This window comes from Fusarium vanettenii, assembly GCF_000151355.1.
Source record: "Fusarium vanettenii 77-13-4 chromosome 4 genomic scaffold NECHAsca_3_chr4_2_0, whole genome shotgun sequence".
NCBI lineage: Eukaryota > Fungi > Ascomycota > Sordariomycetes > Hypocreales > Nectriaceae > Fusarium > Fusarium vanettenii.
In genome coordinates, this window is record NW_003315879.1 from 1,200,180 (window position 1) to 1,216,368 (window position 16,189).

Below are 16,189 nucleotides of genomic sequence, written 5' to 3' on the forward strand. Positions count from 1 at the left end.
ATGTCTTGTATGACATGCATTCACTGGCTTCTCTACAGTGGTCAACCTGTTATTTGAGGTCATAGGTCGGATAAGTGCTGCGAGGAGTGTCCTCGTCGAAAGAAGCGTTGCAAGAGGGAAGGCAGTCTCTTTTGATACGAACCCTGGACTCCACCGAGTCGCTGAACGTCTTATTTCTACCGGGAAAGAGAGAAAGATGATCCAGCCCCATCTATGAGAGGTGGGAAGCATGGGAAGGAGTCAAATCAAGCAAAATTTACAAAAGAATCTCATCGACCTGGCTGGAGATTTCCCATAAGCAAAACGGTAAGCCTCAAAACATCGGGCGGTATAGGACATGATACTAACCCAAGGAATAGACGTATATATATCATGAAGCACTGAAAACCGGCCCATGTCCACGAAGGAGGACACGCCCAAGTTTCACCTCCCAGCCCCTACACATGGGCTTTGCCCCTCTCCAGACCTAGAGCCGTGGTAGTAAACGAGATCGAACGGCTGGAAGACACAGAGGAAGAGACCATCCTGAAGAGTCAGGATATCTCGACACCCGCGATCCATTCGTCCAAGGCCCGAAGGAAGCCAAGAGGGATTGTGGATCTCGATCACCTCGACGAGGCTTTGGTCTCACTTTGTGGCCCCTGAGGGAGAGTGCGAATATCGCCCTACGTTTGCACCCCAAGCTAATCCATAAAGTGTGGTCGGTACAACGTAAATGCACCGACCCCATACTCCATCGGCTTCTGCGTTGGTCAATTGTCCTGGGGAAGTGTCCACGCTGCAATGTGGCCTACGAAACCACTCACGAACAGGGTCGCAGGGGGATGGAAGTTTTGTCAACTGTTTTGTGTTCCCTGCGATTGATCGCTGTCAGACGGGGATCATCGGGGGCCGTTGACTTGGATCTGCGATTACAGCCACACCAAAGCATTGCTAAGAGATTCCCAAAGTTCCAACTTGATGGGCCTATCTTCGTTTATATATCGCTGGGCTTTGAGTATCCAAGAGCCGGAAAGAAACTGGCTGTCGAAGCATCGAAAAGGTATCCCCCTCTTCAACCACTCTCACTAAAGCTTTATCGGTGCAATTCCACATCTATGCTATATATCGCCACCTCGCTCACTTTCTACACTCAATCGAAGTGCTCTGCTGGGCCCCCTTCGACGTGGACGACCCAGGCCTGCTGCCTCCTCCATGTTCAATTTCACCTGCTGAACTGTTCCGAGGCAGAGGGCCCCAAGCAGACCACTTGAAACCCGAGAGGACGATAGTGGCACAAAGAAGAACGCTGTTATACAAGTTAATTCGACAGAACTGACGAGCTCATCAGTATCTTCCGACTGAACCCCTGCGCTACGATCAGGTTAGCAGCGATGTCAAGCATCGGCCAGATATAGGCCGGCTTTACAAAACGGTAACAGGACGGATACTATGAGGCGACAATCAGAGATGTCACATCTTCACCACCGTGGAAGCTCACTTGGACGGGAGCTCCTTGCCTGAGATTCAGTGCCAGACAACTTGATCAGTAGTTTTGACCCCTCTGGGGTTATACTAGACCTTCATCCCTGCAGAAACTCGATCGCTTCTGGCATCAGCACAACAGTGGCGGATCACACATCAAGTCAAAATCTCTCTCTCCTCCCCTAAGTTCTACGACTCAACTCGACGTCGATGATCAATATATATATGCCCGGCCTCGCTATATGTGGCAAGAATTCGACACATCTGGTGGCTCTACTCTTCGGGCTTTTGGGTATCCGTCTGGCATAACTGTCGCTCATCGGCTCTTACCTGCCCAGAGCCAGCGACTATATGGGGAGTCGCCCTCTACGGATTCACTTCCAGAAGACTATGTTGCTCTCCGATTTATGGACTCCAACGCCTCAGTATATATCTCACTAGTCCCTAGTTGGACCTCGCAGACCTACAAGAACTATAACGTCAGGATTCCTCAGGAATACCCTTTGACTCCACGATTTCGATAGGTTCACTTTCATCAGCATATATATCACGGCTGTTAAGAAGGCATTCGAAGCCAAGCGCGCCTCACTTGTCGAAACGGCCGATACTTGGTCGCCCAGTTCTGGGGGCCCTGATTTGGGAGTGACCTGGGAAGGAATGTGGGACATCCAGTCTGTCAGTTCGTGAGGCGGCCAGGCTCATCGGCGCTCATCTCACACTCCACTCAGTCTTGAAAGGGATGCGCGGGGGCTGGGAAACGAGATTTGGGTTCTCTACTCTAAAGAAAAAAGACAACACGCGACGATTCAAAGACGTCCTTCGAGTACACCGGGATCGTCAGAACGTACCTTCAACTCTCGATAATCATCGGGAACGTCTTACATACTCATGGCTCAATCGGAATCTGCTAGGTCAGAAGTTTGCCCTCTGTGTCTGCCGTTGGGAAAGTTCGCCCTCTGCGTTTGCCGCTGGGAGGATCCGATGACGAACGGGATCGCAACAACACCACACACAGCTGTGAGAAGGTCTATATAAGTACATGAAAACAGCCAGATTCTACCTGCAAATGAGCATCGCTAGAATTGATCATTATATCTCAACCTGTTTGAATTGTGGTTGTTTGTGCTCTAGAGAGTGCCGAAGCGGGGCGATGTCGGGGCTGGGATGGCATCTTCATCATGCACACACCTTTCCTGCTATCCTTTTACATGCCTGGCTTCCTCAATGAATCAGCTTGATATGGGTTCTAGATGGGGGAAGAGAAGCAGAATCAGCCGCGACTCTTCTTCTATCGTTCACGACGTCTCTATCAGTGTTGGCGCAGTCGAATGAGCTAGAGGTTTCTTCTACAGTCGAGTCATGTCGAGGTATACCGCCTCCCCTCAAGTTTACAGACACAAGGACTTCAATCTCTCCCAGGGATGAGCTTAGAGCATGAGAACAATCACCCGCGACTTGTTTGGACTAAATAGTTTATTATTTATATTCCCCGAGTGCCTCCATACGCCAAGTACCTGGTAGAAGCCCGCACCAACTACACAGATTTTATATATAACAATTTGGGAACCTGGAAAGACAGAAGGACCTCAAACTTCCGGTCCGCTTTGATACCAACTTTCAGCACAGATGGATGCCTCGCAGTCCCTTCTCCTTGATCGCTGGTGCTGCAGAGGAGCAGCGGATGGTGGATGAACAAATGCGAACTAGATGGGATCTCGGTACACTCTTGCTAATTTATATACAAAATGTGCTTTTGAGACAGTTACTATGGGAGGCTGAGCTCGTGGCCTATGGTATCCAAGCCTAAGAATAGTCCAACTATACATCCACAGTCCCAGAGGAGCAAGTGCGCGTCAGCAGGATCAGTGACATGGCATCGAGGACTAGGTCGAGGGACGAGGGCATTCCCTCCTCTCACGGGGTGCATCTATGCCTGCAATCTCCATAGTGTGGCCAGACGCGACCCGCGGAGAGACACCAGCTCAGAGCTGCAATTGCTGCTCCGTGTCACAAATGGTTCCTTAGACATACTGGGAACGACTCGACGCGCCGACAGTACAGGGACAGATGGAGCGCCCCTCTGCAGCATGCCTCGGCTCTGACCTTCACCCAACAAGCCGTATATAGAAACCCCTAAGCCTGCGCTGCGCAACATGAGTCCCGCGGAAATCCCCAAGGACTTGGTTGATGTGCATCGCGGATGACCCCCTACGCCACGAAGCGGACATCCCCATAATCAACTGCCTCCAATGTAAAGGCCCGAAAAAAAGAAGCAAAATTTTTTGATCACGATACGATCAAAAATACTCACGCCCAAATAAAAGGGTCGTATTCGCATGTTTCCAGACGTGCTCCGATATCGTTGCTCAAGGACAGTCTGCCACGTCGTCACAAAAGCCTTCAGCCCCCTCCGGAAGACGGAGGCCTTAGAAGTGAAGGGAAGCCCGAGCAATCAAACAATATTACTACTTTCACATGCTCTGTGGTTCTTGTGTGTAATCGCTCTGCAAGTGAAGACTACCATAGTGCCATCAGCATCTTGCATCCGAGGCGTCTCTGAAGTCTAAGTCTGTAAACCCCTGAAATCCATCATGCAACATAGACCAGACCTCCATGTTAGTTGCCATTTCGTGCCTCTCCGATATGGCGTGAGTTGTTATGCAAGAGGTTGCTCAGAGCTTCCAAGTGTGAACCCAAGTGATGTGAGATGCCCATAATCACTCTCGATTGGATCTTCTCAACTCACCATCGGGAATCCCTAAAGCATATGCAACCTGGGTCTGCTACCGTAAATCACTCAAGAGTCCAGTCTATCGGTAAGTTGAATCCCAGCGCCTCTTGTTGGGGATGTTCGAGTTGTCCATTGTGACCTATCGTGGCTTAGTATCAACTTCAAGGAAGCTTAGCCGCGGTATCGAGAGTTCCGGACATCAAGCAACGGTATAGCCGGCCCGAAGTTGCTGCACGGACATTAGTTCCGTCCAGCTTGGCTTTCGATTTTTCTTCACCTTGTGAACAAATCGGCGGGACCACGCGGCTTCGTTTGTGCCTCTGACGAGTAGTGCTGCCGAGTCGCAGAGTCAGATTAATCGGAGCCCTTGTCGACGGGTTCCAGAAGATAACCTAAGGTATGGCGCTGGCGAGGCGTTACTTTATGCAAGATCGGGGTGAACTTGCCAGCAACTCGGTCGTTCCGAGCCAAGCAGCCAGGGTCCAGCGGGCTTCACCGACAACATCTTCTCGGTCGGAAGGTGACAATTCAGTCTCATGTATTTTGTCCAGCATACGTCCCCGGTAATCCCTTGACGGAGATTTCCTACCGCTGTAGATGGCGCCCAGCAAGAGTCAACTTTGTCATTTGCAAAAGGAGCTTCGCCAGTCAGTTCTCAGGGTCCATCTAAGCCATCAAGTGGCTCATGCCGGGCCTGGCAGGTCCGAATCGTAGATGACATGATGGCAGAGGCCGGTGGCTCAAGGTCAAGCAAGAGTGGCTGATCGGTGAGCAAGATCTCGCCAATCTACCCGCCCTCGTCGCCCCAACACCATTTCTCTGCGGTTTGCTTCGGGCATCTCGCATGTCGTCTGTCACTGGCCGAGTCTTTGGCGTGAGGAGATACAGTACGCGGCCACGATAGGGTTCTCGGGAAAAGAACTCTCGGGTCTAGGTCGAGGGAACTTTAGCACCCAAGAACATCGAGGTGATTCTGATGTAATTCCATCCGGAGCTTGAAGTTGCCGTGCAAGAAGGGTGCTTGCTACTCAACCAAGCGAGGGGATTACAAATAATAATCCCTTTAACTGACTGAAGAGAGTTTGGGTGATAGAGGGGACGTCCACCTAATTGTTGAAGTCGCCACGACCGGGAACTCGCGCTGGCGGCCGCTCGTCTCAAGATGGTGGTCTGTGGGCTCCAGCTTTCTGGATCTTAGTCAACAAGGTTGCCCAACCCTGCCCTGCCCTGCCATGTCTGCCTGCCAGCTTCTGTCAAACCCGGAGTTACAGCTCAAGAAGATCTGGGGTAGCGGCGAATGGGCACGCGTACAGACCACGCACTTCGCCTCTCACTACCGTTCCACGCGACAGCACGTCCCATGACAGTCCTGCTGGGTTGCGTTACAGCTTCATCATAGCGACATCAGTGGTAGATCATTGGATGGTGTGCGGGATCTGCGAGTAGCACAGAGATTAACTCTCGGAGACCCTGGAGACGGGAGCCAATGCTGTCGGGGCTGGCGACGTCATACTGAGGCGTCAGTCACTTGCGAAGTCGGGAATAATGAGTTGGGATGGGAATGTCTGTTCGCTTTGGCCGAGGATGCAGATAATTCCCATGATGATCAACTGTGGGTTGTGAAACGAGAGCTCGGCGTGGCGTGAGGCGTGGCTCAGGGCGCCGAGGACAGGAAACTTGGCACAACACACCCGAAACGAGTCTAGCATGAGCTTTGCTGCAACCAGGGGGAATTTGTTAGTGCAGCTTTGTACCTCCATGTACCAGCTTGTGGTCCTCAACAGAGAGCCATCACAGCAACTCGGGGAATGCGTGCCGGAGAGAATGGTCCGGGCTAAAGAGGCAGGGATCCAACCACAACTCACAGCCAAGGAGCAACAAGATGTTCAGGATCAAGGAAAGCAGGGCAATTGTTCGAGGTGCTGTACAATATCAGAGCGGATTGATCCTGTTGCTCTGGTTTCACGACCTCGTTCGTAGCCGCTGTGCATGTTTGCGGAATGCATCCTGCATGAATGGAGATGTCGGAGCCTCGGGCAACAAGAGAGGTATCGTTCAACCCTCTCCTTGAACCGCGCAATCATTGCCACAGGTTTACAGCATGGCCCGCAATTTGGGCATGGGCATGAAAGGCAAGGGAGAAGAAGACTGATCGTGGTTAAGGTGAGGATGGTCGGATGCGCTGGGAGCTTGTATCAAGAAGGAGCCGCATGGTTGGTCACTGGAGATTTGCGGCAAGGTAGCGCTGATGGCGGTTGACCAGCTAGAAGCTTTTAGGTCAGGCCGGCGGGGTCTTGGTAGGTCCTCCACTCCATCTACACGCAGCTCCCACGAGATCCTAGCCCAGCTCAGCCTGGTTCAAAGATTCAGTTTAATCCGGTTCAGTCGCGGAGGGCGAAGCATCAGCCTGTTACTTGCGTGTAACTTGCATTGCCTACCTCGTGGCATCATAGCCCAACCATGGCCAGCATCGACACCTGATGTGTACATGCCGAATTCACGGTCATCCTCGGGCCCGATACCTCTCGGGCGCTAGGAGAGAATCACCAAGGGCCGGCCGGCAACTCAAATGATCGTAATGGGCCGTCAGGAGAAAGTAGACGGCCCTGGCCCCCACCGTTCTCCAGGGCCTGGACCGGCTCCGTCCCCTCCCATAGGGCCTTGGCCATCTTGAGCTTGGGCACACCTGCGGCGCGATTCCCTGCCAACGGCACCGCCTGTCTGGATCACCCATTTCGCCTTGGTGGTGTCGGGACCGATGGTACTGCGATGTGCGAGCTCCTTTGCTTCAGCCCCTCAACGCTCTCCATCGCTACTAACGCGTCCCTGACGATGCATTGATGCGGGAACAACGTCGCTGGATCGAGGAGCAGCCAGCAGCGTCTTGTCGATTGATTGCTGCAAATGTACAGACAGTACGAAGCCCAGTCCCGCCAACGGCTCACCTCGCCATAACTTTCCCGCGTCATGCCGTGTATTGTGCCATGGAGGCCAGACAATGCCACGAAGCGTGCACGAATTCGGAAGCTGGGGAAGTGGCATAAAACGGAACCGGCTCCGAGTCCAATGGAGCAAGGAGAAAACTCATGGAAAACAAGGAACTGGATCACGATGCAGTACCCAAGCTACCATTTCCCTGGATGAACGTCCCATTCTTCTGCGCCCATAGCTGTCTGTGCCAGACAAGCGCCTTTCTGGCTGACTACCACGCAGGGTTGACATCTGATAGTGCCAGTCCCCCAGTCGGAAGAGTTGCTCCGTCCAGTTCAAGTTTGCCATGATGGATTTCGTACGGGAACGGACCAAAGCAGCCGATTGTTTGTTTTGATGGTCCTTCTCTGAATCACGATCTGAGCAGCCGAGTCTACAAAACGTGGGCTCAAGGAGCAATGTCTTATCAGCCGATGGCCTAGTCTCACTGCGATGGGAGGGCCGCGGCAACTCAGACTGGATAGCCTCTACCAAGAGATTATGGAGACGAGAGTCAAAGCCCACGCAGCACGCTATCGGTGGTCTGCAGAGACGGAACACTTTTCCCCATCGTATGAAGGCCACTCCACCTCCTCACCGGGAAAAAGGAGAGTCTGCCTGACAGATCCTGGACATGCCGGCAGCTCAGGATGCTAACGGGGTGCCTTGGTGCAATGCAGCACGGCCTTGCACACCGGGCTCACTACGGCGAGTGCGGTGCCAATGCAGATGGAGAGAGAACCAGGCCAGACGGGTTGCCAGGCGTCCAGGTTGCTCAAGAGTTCCGGGTGAGACCGCAGGAAAACGGCAAGACTAAGGTTGTGATAGAACGGCATGGTGACAGGGATGCCACCCGAAGGGTTCTTTTGAAGAGAGTTCTGGCACAACGCAGAACTATGATTGCAACCTGGCAAAGGGGATGTAAGTTCTGATGGGCTTCTCAACTGCAAGACAAGACAACCTAGGTAGGCTAGGCAAGACAATGGAACCTTGGATGGCATGGGCGGCCGCGCACTTTGCAATCCTCTCACCAGATATGGCAGCGGCTGGGGGAAAGCATGCATTGACAGTAAATGGCCTTGTTTCTTTCACCCAGGCAAGTCCGGCTCGGCCTATTGACCAAGTCAGTTTCGAGGCGTCCAATGTTAGATGCATGTGGCCTGGCGGAGAGGTCCAAATCCAGGGCGACTGAAGACCTCAAGCTCAAGGGCGTATTGTGTGGGCTTCTCTGCATGGTTTATTGCCTCTTGCTGTCGTCCCGGAATATGGCAGCAGATGCAGATGTGCATGGCATTCGTTCCCGTCGCCATCTTCTTGTTATCCATCCATCCATCCCGACTTCACCCTCCAGCTTCCTGGGACTGGAGCTTGGGTGCGGTGCACCAGGGTTAATGGTGGTGCAGCGGCTCGCGCTGGAGGTGGGCCGACATGAGCCACTCAGGGGAGGTCGGAGGTGGTCCGGCGGGGCATGTGCAGGCCTCTGGAGGGGCCTAGCTCTCGATACGGGGCAGTACATGTGCCATGGCCCAGGCGCTAACAACGACCTGCTCATCGAGATCGATCGTCATAGCTACGCTCGATTCAACGACGCTCGATCGCTCAGGATCGAGCTACACGTCCTTTTAGCGCCTGAGACGTGAGATGAGATGTCTCTTTTTTCTTCTTCTGCAGGAGAGTCTTTCTATGGGTGTGGTTTGTAGCTGTCCTGCCCTGTCCGTATATAACCCAAAGTACGGCCCTGCCGACCTGCTATGCCCGTCTGTTACCTGCTTGTCGGTTCTTATTCTACCACTTTGGATACCTCCTGCAGTTTGGCGGTCCTTTCTGCTGCATCCTCAAGCTTAATTCCATCCACTGCCAACCACATGCCACAGAATCTAAACCATCCAACAAACCCTCGATTTCAGCCACATGCAGCAATATTGTCGCCTTGCACACCGATTTAATGCGAACGGGATAGCTTAGCATCTTTCCAAACAACACAGGGGAAATACGGAACTACGTCTCTCGGACTCGCCTCGTCTATATCAACCCTCGGCAGAACCGACTTGATTTCAACTCCTCCTCCCTCCCATCCACATCTACCGAACAGTACAGTACAATCCTTGGCAATCCTCCGCCTGCAGAATCCAGGCGGGGTGTACCTAAGATTCTTTCTTCAACAATATTTCAACTTCACTCAACAAGTAACACCAAACACCTTCACTCTTTACAATGCCCAAGAGAATTCGCGAACCCCAAGACACTGGTGAAAAGACACAGCCGCCTGTGCGCAGAGTAAGGGAGCCCCTCCCCGCTGGCCCAACACAACAGACATGACTGACTCGAAACCTCTTGGTAAAGGCCACCGAACGTTCCCACTCCGAGAATCAGGAACGCGCATACATTGCCGCCTCGAGGCGCGCAGATCGGAGCATCGAGGCACGGGTTCAGTCAGCCCGCAATGCCAGCGAGATCCACAAGAAGAGAACGGGCAAGGCCTTTCGCATCACCGAGGAGATCGTCATGAAGGAGGAAATGTACGAGGAAGAGGACGACGAATTCCCCCGCTCCTACCGGCTCCTCAACCCACACATGCAAACCGCCAACCCAGAGCTCAATGCTAGAGTCGACGCGTATCTGAGTAACAAGGTTGCTATGTCGACGCTGATCACTGCTACTGAAAACGACTGGCGCAACAACGAGATCAACACAACATTTGACCAATTCTTCCCCAACGTCCAGAGTCGGGCCAGGGCTGCTTCTCAGTGGTCCACCAGTCAGGGCTTCTTACCGCAGACGCTTCACTCGCCCGTTGCGACTCCACGAGTTCTAAGTGTTGGCGAGCAGCATTTCAACATGCAGTTCCATCCCGTCAACTACGGGCACCCAAACAACGGACAACAAAACAACGGAAAGCCAAACAACGGGCAACAAAACAACGGACAGCCAAAGAGTAGACAACCAAGCAGCGGGCAACAAAACAATGGACAGCAAAACAATGAGAGACATCTATCCACAGCTAGCTTACCGGTATCCCCTACCGAGGACAGGAACAACGTCCCCATGTCACCCCCAGCTCTCACTCCTGGGTCCATGTCCCATCCAGAAACACCTCGGTCTCGCCACGGGTCGGCATTTGTAGCCACACAATCCCAATCTTACAATACTAGGGGTTTCGACTCGGAGAGTTCGTCGTTTACTTCACAGCTACCTCCTGAAGCGAGGATGTTTTTGGGTGGCGTTGGTCTCGGCAATCCCTATGGCCCCATGTACCATGAGCCTCAAATGTGGCCAGCCCAGAGTTTCAGCTTGGATGCTGGCGCAGATCCTACCCAGTTCTTTGGTTATACCCCTGATACCAAGCCCCTTAAGGAGGGTGAGACCACGGAGGCTTCTGGGGGCGAGCAATACCCAGACCCTTTCACGATCATGAACTGGAATGGTCAAAACGAATCTGACTCTCCAGCTCAGAACGTGAGCTGGAACAACCAAGGCGACAGCCAACGCGAATCTGACTCTCCGGCTAAGAAGACGGGCTTGAACAACCAAGGCGACAACCAAGGCGACAAGCAAGACGAATCTGACTCCCAAGCTAAGAACGTCCTCGAAGAATGGGAGACGTACATTGATGATAGCGCCTTCAGCAGCAGCCAGAAATGATTCTTCGTCCATTAATTTCGACCGAGTCTTTCATACTATTGATGATTTAACGACACTTGTTTCGGACTGAGCGTGGTGCGCAACAAACACAAGGTTGCGATGCATACACACTCACCTTTCTCAAAGCCGACCATGGTGCACCAGGCGTTGGGGACAGTCACTTAGGATACCAAGGGAAAACATACGGATAGGGAGGCTTTGGCTGCATTTATTAGAAGTGCCAAAAGGCTTCCATGGACATGGAGTCGGCGTACACGTTTGCTTTGCATTTTGTCGGACATATTTCTTGGTACTAGAGGTTGCGAGCTGAGGACGATGCTACGGCATGGTGTGTTCAGGGGTTGCCGTTCTCCTCCATCCTTTTTTTGTTATTGTTGTTGCTGTTGTCCTGCACAACCAGGACATACATTTTTGGGGTCTTGTCATGCATTCATGATACCTAGGGCACACTACATGGGAAAACTGATGGAGTAGAGGCATTCATCACATGTGGCATTCATACAAGAAGGTCAGGAGGCGATGATAGGTAGGCGTTGCGGAATAACAGTACACGCCAAGCAAAAACAAAATAATAGTAAAATTTACTGAGAAGACACGATGCGTTTCGAATTGGTGTTTGAGTGACCTGACCAAGTTAGAAAGGAGGCATGGATGGGTTGAGAGTAGCAGGCTGCAGTGGGCACCCACTTCGTTGCCCTCACTCCATGTGATCCCTACATTATGAAAAAGATATCACGATCTGTCAGTCGACAGGGTAACAATATCCATACAAGACAGCCACTCAGAGCCCGTGCTTCAGCTGTTTGACGAGATGAGACGGGTTCGGTGCGATAGTCTAATATGGCTCCTTTGATAATTAATCCCGCTTCCTTTATTATCGGCTGGATGAATGGATGGGATGAAAGCCAGAGGCTCTACCCATGTGCGCTGATGATTGGCTCGTCGACACGGGGCTGCTACTACTATCAAACAAAGAGGAAAAGGGTTTAGTTATCTGAGAGCGAACACCCATGTTGTCGATCACGCTGTGGCTTCGCATTGTGCGTTGAGTGTGAAGATTGAGGGGTTGCAAAGTTTCTGGTGATGGCTTCAGCAGGTAACCAACAGGAGAGACACTTCCATCAGCTGCCAGTATATATTCCCCTTTCTCTACCAATACCTGGTCTTCTGCCCCTTGATAGGAGCCTCAACATAAATATCCCGTCTCGCCATTTCCCCCACCAGACCGTAGCGCTCGACGCACGTTCCTTGGCCGTTTTGGCTCAAGTGACCAGGCCCAGAAGCACTGCACCTCACGGCAAGACGCAGGGTACCTACCGTGAGCGCAAGGACAAGGCGGCGACAGAAGTACCTCCCTTGCTCCAACACCGCGGGCACTTGGCACCCACCCCGCCAAAAACGTCACTTGTCGGGCTTAGGTACAGTACCTACCGCCCGCTTCCCTTTCTTGACTTTTTGCGATTCAGTCTGCAACCTTCGAGACTTTTTTTCCTTCCTCCCTTTTCTCTCTCGCCCACACCTTCATTATCTGTTTGTTTTCTCCTCTTACCTCCTACATCCACCGTACGGCAAGTCATCATCCTACCATCGGCGCTGCCGCCCCCTCCTCCAGGCACCCAGCAGCCTATCCCCAACAGCCACCACAAGCTGCCCTCTCGCAGCGCCGCGCCTCTCGCTCGCCCAGCTTCTTCGCCCAGCCCAGCTTATCGAGTCCTACGACGAGGATGTCGTCATCGACACCGCCACCCACGACCGACACGCCTGATGAACCGCAGAGCGATGGATCCAAGTTGCGCACGTTTTTGGGTATTCTGAAAAAGTAAGAGAGGCCCTCATGCTATCGAGGATCCCCTTCTGCTGCGATAGCTTCCACCGCTTTCCTTCACCCCTCCAGGGAGAGAGATGGAGCTTGCTTGCCCTTGTCAGCGAGGTCGGAGCTCCCACCTCCCCATCGAGCGGAGCATGGCGGTGGAGGTGAAGGGCCAGACTCACGACCAGACGGGTTCGAAATGGACATCTCGAGATTTTCAATGCTGACCGCTTCTTGCGCGACAGGTTCATCGGCGTTTCAGACCTTGCAGCAGTTAGATTCTCGCTGCCGTCGCAGCTGCTCGAGCCCACCCCGAACCTGGAATACTGGACCTATCTCGATGCCCCCAATGCCTTTATCGCCATCGGCACCTCGGACGATGCCCTCGACCGCATGCTCGAAGTCGTGCGCTTCTGGCTCACCAAGGACTTGAAATATGCCAAGGGAAAGCCGTGCAAGCCTTATAATTCGTGCCTGGGCGAGTTCTTCAGGGTACGTGATATACAGTCGACACACCGCCACAACAAGGAACAGGCCATCTTTGAGAGGACAGAGGGACTGACAGTGGTCTAGTGCAATTGGGAAACCGAAGACAATGCCCCCAGGATCGAGACCTCGGGTCTTCAGAAGACCAATGGCACCCCCAAGGGCAGCTTAACGAACTTGAAGGTGGCGGCGGCGGCCAAGGGCGACAAGAATGCATCATCCGTGTCACTCTCTGTGCCCCAACATGGCAACTCCAAGGACACCAAGCTCGTCCGCGTCTCATACCTCACCGAACAGACATCCCATCACCCTCCCGTTAGCGCTTTCCACGTCACCTGCCCCGAGAAGGGCATCACCGCTCGCGGTTTCGATCAGATCACGGCCAAGTTCACTGGCACCTCGGTCAAGGTCCTCCCCGGCGAGCACAACATGGGCATCTTTATCAGCCTTGATAAGCGCGACGGCGAGACATACCAGCTTACGCACCCTGCGGCTCACCTGGGTGGTCTTCTTCGCGGAGCCTTGAGCGTCTCTGTCAGTGAGATGGCTTACATCACCTGCCCCAAGACCAAGATCAAGGTTATCCTGCACTACATCGAGGAAGGTTGGCTGGGACGGACGACGAACAAGATTGATGGTGTTGTTTTCAAGTACGATCCCGAGAACGATACCAAGACTCGGGTGCAGGATGTTCCTGATGAGGATGTGCTCGCCCGGTTGAGCGGTCCATGGAAAGAGAAGGTTATTTTCACTTTGGGCCCCCGACCTGTTGTAAGTGGTTTTTCTCGCTGGTCTGTTATAATGGAGATTAACTGTGGCAGAAATCGGTCCCTGTTGAGGAGCAGTTTACTATTATCGATATCGAACCTCTCAACGTCGCACCCAAGGTCATCCCACCCAAGGAGCAGCAGCTGCCCAATGAGTCTCTCACCCTCTGGGGCGGCGTTACTGAGGCCATTCATGCCAAGCAATACGGCAAGGCTACTCAGGTCAAGGTAGAGCTGGAAGAGTCTCAACGTGAAAAGGCTCGTCAGCGCGAGGCCAACAAGGAGACATGGCAACCCGTCTTTTTCCAGCACGTCACAGGCAACGACGGCAAGCCGGATCTCACCGATAAGGGCCGTGAGGTCCTCGAGAGGGCCCAGAAGGGTGATTGGTCACTCGAGGGTGTTATGTAGAAGACCAATTCCACTTTTGGGAACGATACCAGATAAGGGCCAGGACGAGACACTCTTGTCCCAGAACATGGAAGGATGAAGTCGACATGCTTGTTTTGGTTTACACCGTACACTTTTTTGTTTCTTGTTTTTTTCGCGTGTCAGAAAGGCACCTTTGGAATAGATAGACTCATTGCGCCGAGGTGTAGCACGGGGTGGTCGAGTTGCAGTGGTTGACTGACCACGGGGCAGCGGATGCATGGCGGGCTTGCGCACTCGTTAATCGGAGTTGTAGGAGTTGTTATTCGGTTATGGACTGTTGCTTGTTGTAGATAGCAAAGTTCTCAATTCATCACATTCATGTCGAAGTTCTGTTCACTAGAGGATCATCGTGTATAACGTACTTGGGAGCGAGTAAGAGGGTCAAAGCAGAGACACATTCATATCGTTACACATATCTTGACATGTAGTTTGACCTCGTTGGATCTCATCCTATTGTACAACAAGAGCGGCATTTCCCATTCCCTTCATTCAACACAAGATTTCCGTTTCAAAGACTCCATCTTGCTCTTTCTTCTCTTGTGAATCTCATCATTTTTTAGCTGATAACAGCCCATTTAAGCATCAATAAAGGCCTTGACGTTGCTCAACCACCGGGTGTACTCGCGCTGCTCCTTGACATCGACATAGTCGGGGACAAAGACGGCGAGAGCCTGGGTGATGCCCCGCTCCTCGAGGAATCGCTCCATCAGGAGCTGGAGGTCGTCGTCGAGGCTACCAAAGGGAGGACCGGGGTAGACGTCGGCGCGCTTCTGGGCGGCCTCGGGGGACTCGACCTTGGCGACCTTGGCATCGGCGTAGTAAAAGAGGTTCTCGACGACGACGTTGCCGTCCTGAGCGGTGGCGTCGATGTTGAGGGCGCCCTCGGTCTTGCCGGGCTTCTCGATCACGATGGACAGGTTGATGGGGGCGGCGGCCTCGTCCTCCAGGTCGTCCTCGAGCTCCTCGTCAATCTCCTCGTTGGCCCGGCCGCTGGACTGGGCGCTGCGCTGGCTGCTGGGGTCCTCCTCGAGACCCTCCTCCTCGAGTGCGTTCTCCTCGGCGTAGGGGTCGTAGTTGGTGATGTCGGCGATGGAGAAGCTGACGGTGATCCTTGAGACATGTTAGTGCTGTGATGGTCCAATTGGTTCTGTAGGGACTCACTTCTCGTCGCCAAAGTTGCGGACGAGCTTGACAACCTCCTGTCCGGGGGTATCAATGAGCTCAAAAGCGCTGTTGTTGAGGAAATCCTTGATGCTGGCGGGGTCCTGCTCGTTGGCCTTCATGTCCTCCTCGATCTGGATCTCGCTCTCAAGCTTGGCCGAGAGCTCGCCATCGGTCTCGGAAGCAGCAGCAGCAGCAGCCCTCCGGAAGACGGAGGTGGAGAAGGCAGGTCGCAGAGAGGAAGCCTTGACAAAGGTGCTGGGACGGGCAGTCTGTCGGAGGGCGGCGCCGGAGAGGCGGGCGACGACGCGGGGCGCCGACCTAGCGACGAATCGAGCGGAGAACATTGTGACTGGGTATTAAAAAGAGAAGGAGAAGAAGGGCGAAGAAGGAATTGGCGTTGAGGAGGAGGAAGAATTGGAATGACCTGATGTTGGGGGGTTTTTTTTTTGTTGTACAAGAATGAGATGGATGCGAAAAGCTTCAAGCTGCCCCTCTGAATTTTTTTGGCACCGACACGGGACGAATCGCTCGCCCGCTAGACTAACAATTTGCCCGGGTCCAGACTGGAGGGATCTTCCGGGCCACTGTGGGGGTCGTGGCGATCACGTGGCTGTCTTTACTCTACGACTCGCTGAGTTTTGACTGATGGTTTCTTTTTCACTGCATCTTGGCTGCAATAGAGGCTGATTTGAGTCTAGAATTGGAATATGAAGAGTCAATGTG

At 53.1% G+C, this 16,189-nt stretch overlaps 3 protein-coding genes across 3 annotated transcripts; 2 read left to right on the forward strand and 1 right to left on the reverse strand.

Moving 5' to 3' along the window:
* Window positions 1–9,379: 9,379 nt before the first annotated feature.
* NECHADRAFT_100020 (uncharacterized protein) lies at window positions 9,380–11,394 on the forward strand (the record flags this gene model as incomplete). Its single annotated transcript, XM_003051614.1, has 2 exons — window positions 9,380–9,442; window positions 9,509–11,394. The coding sequence occupies 2 exons, from the start codon at window positions 9,380–9,382 to the stop codon at window positions 10,805–10,807; spliced, it is 1,362 nt and encodes a 453-aa protein (XP_003051660.1). The 3' UTR covers window positions 10,808–11,394.
* Window positions 11,395–12,531: 1,137 nt separating this feature from the next.
* On the forward strand, window positions 12,532–14,502 carry NECHADRAFT_60041 (uncharacterized protein; the record flags this gene model as incomplete). The annotated part of the gene is made up of 4 exons (XM_003051615.1): window positions 12,532–12,626; window positions 12,863–13,109; window positions 13,191–13,874; window positions 13,925–14,502. 4 exons carry the CDS (start codon window positions 12,532–12,534, stop codon window positions 14,279–14,281), a joined length of 1,383 nt encoding a protein of 460 aa, XP_003051661.1. The 3' UTR covers window positions 14,282–14,502.
* Window positions 14,503–14,704: 202 nt separating this feature from the next.
* On the reverse strand, window positions 14,705–15,914 carry NECHADRAFT_100022 (uncharacterized protein). Its single transcript, XM_003052057.1, has 2 exons — window positions 15,464–15,914; window positions 14,705–15,412 (listed from the first exon to the last, which is right to left on the reverse strand). The coding sequence occupies exons 1-2, from the start codon at window positions 15,808–15,810 to the stop codon at window positions 14,878–14,880; spliced, it is 882 nt and encodes a 293-aa protein (XP_003052103.1). The 5' UTR covers window positions 15,811–15,914; the 3' UTR covers window positions 14,705–14,877.
* Window positions 15,915–16,189: the final 275 nt, after the last annotated feature.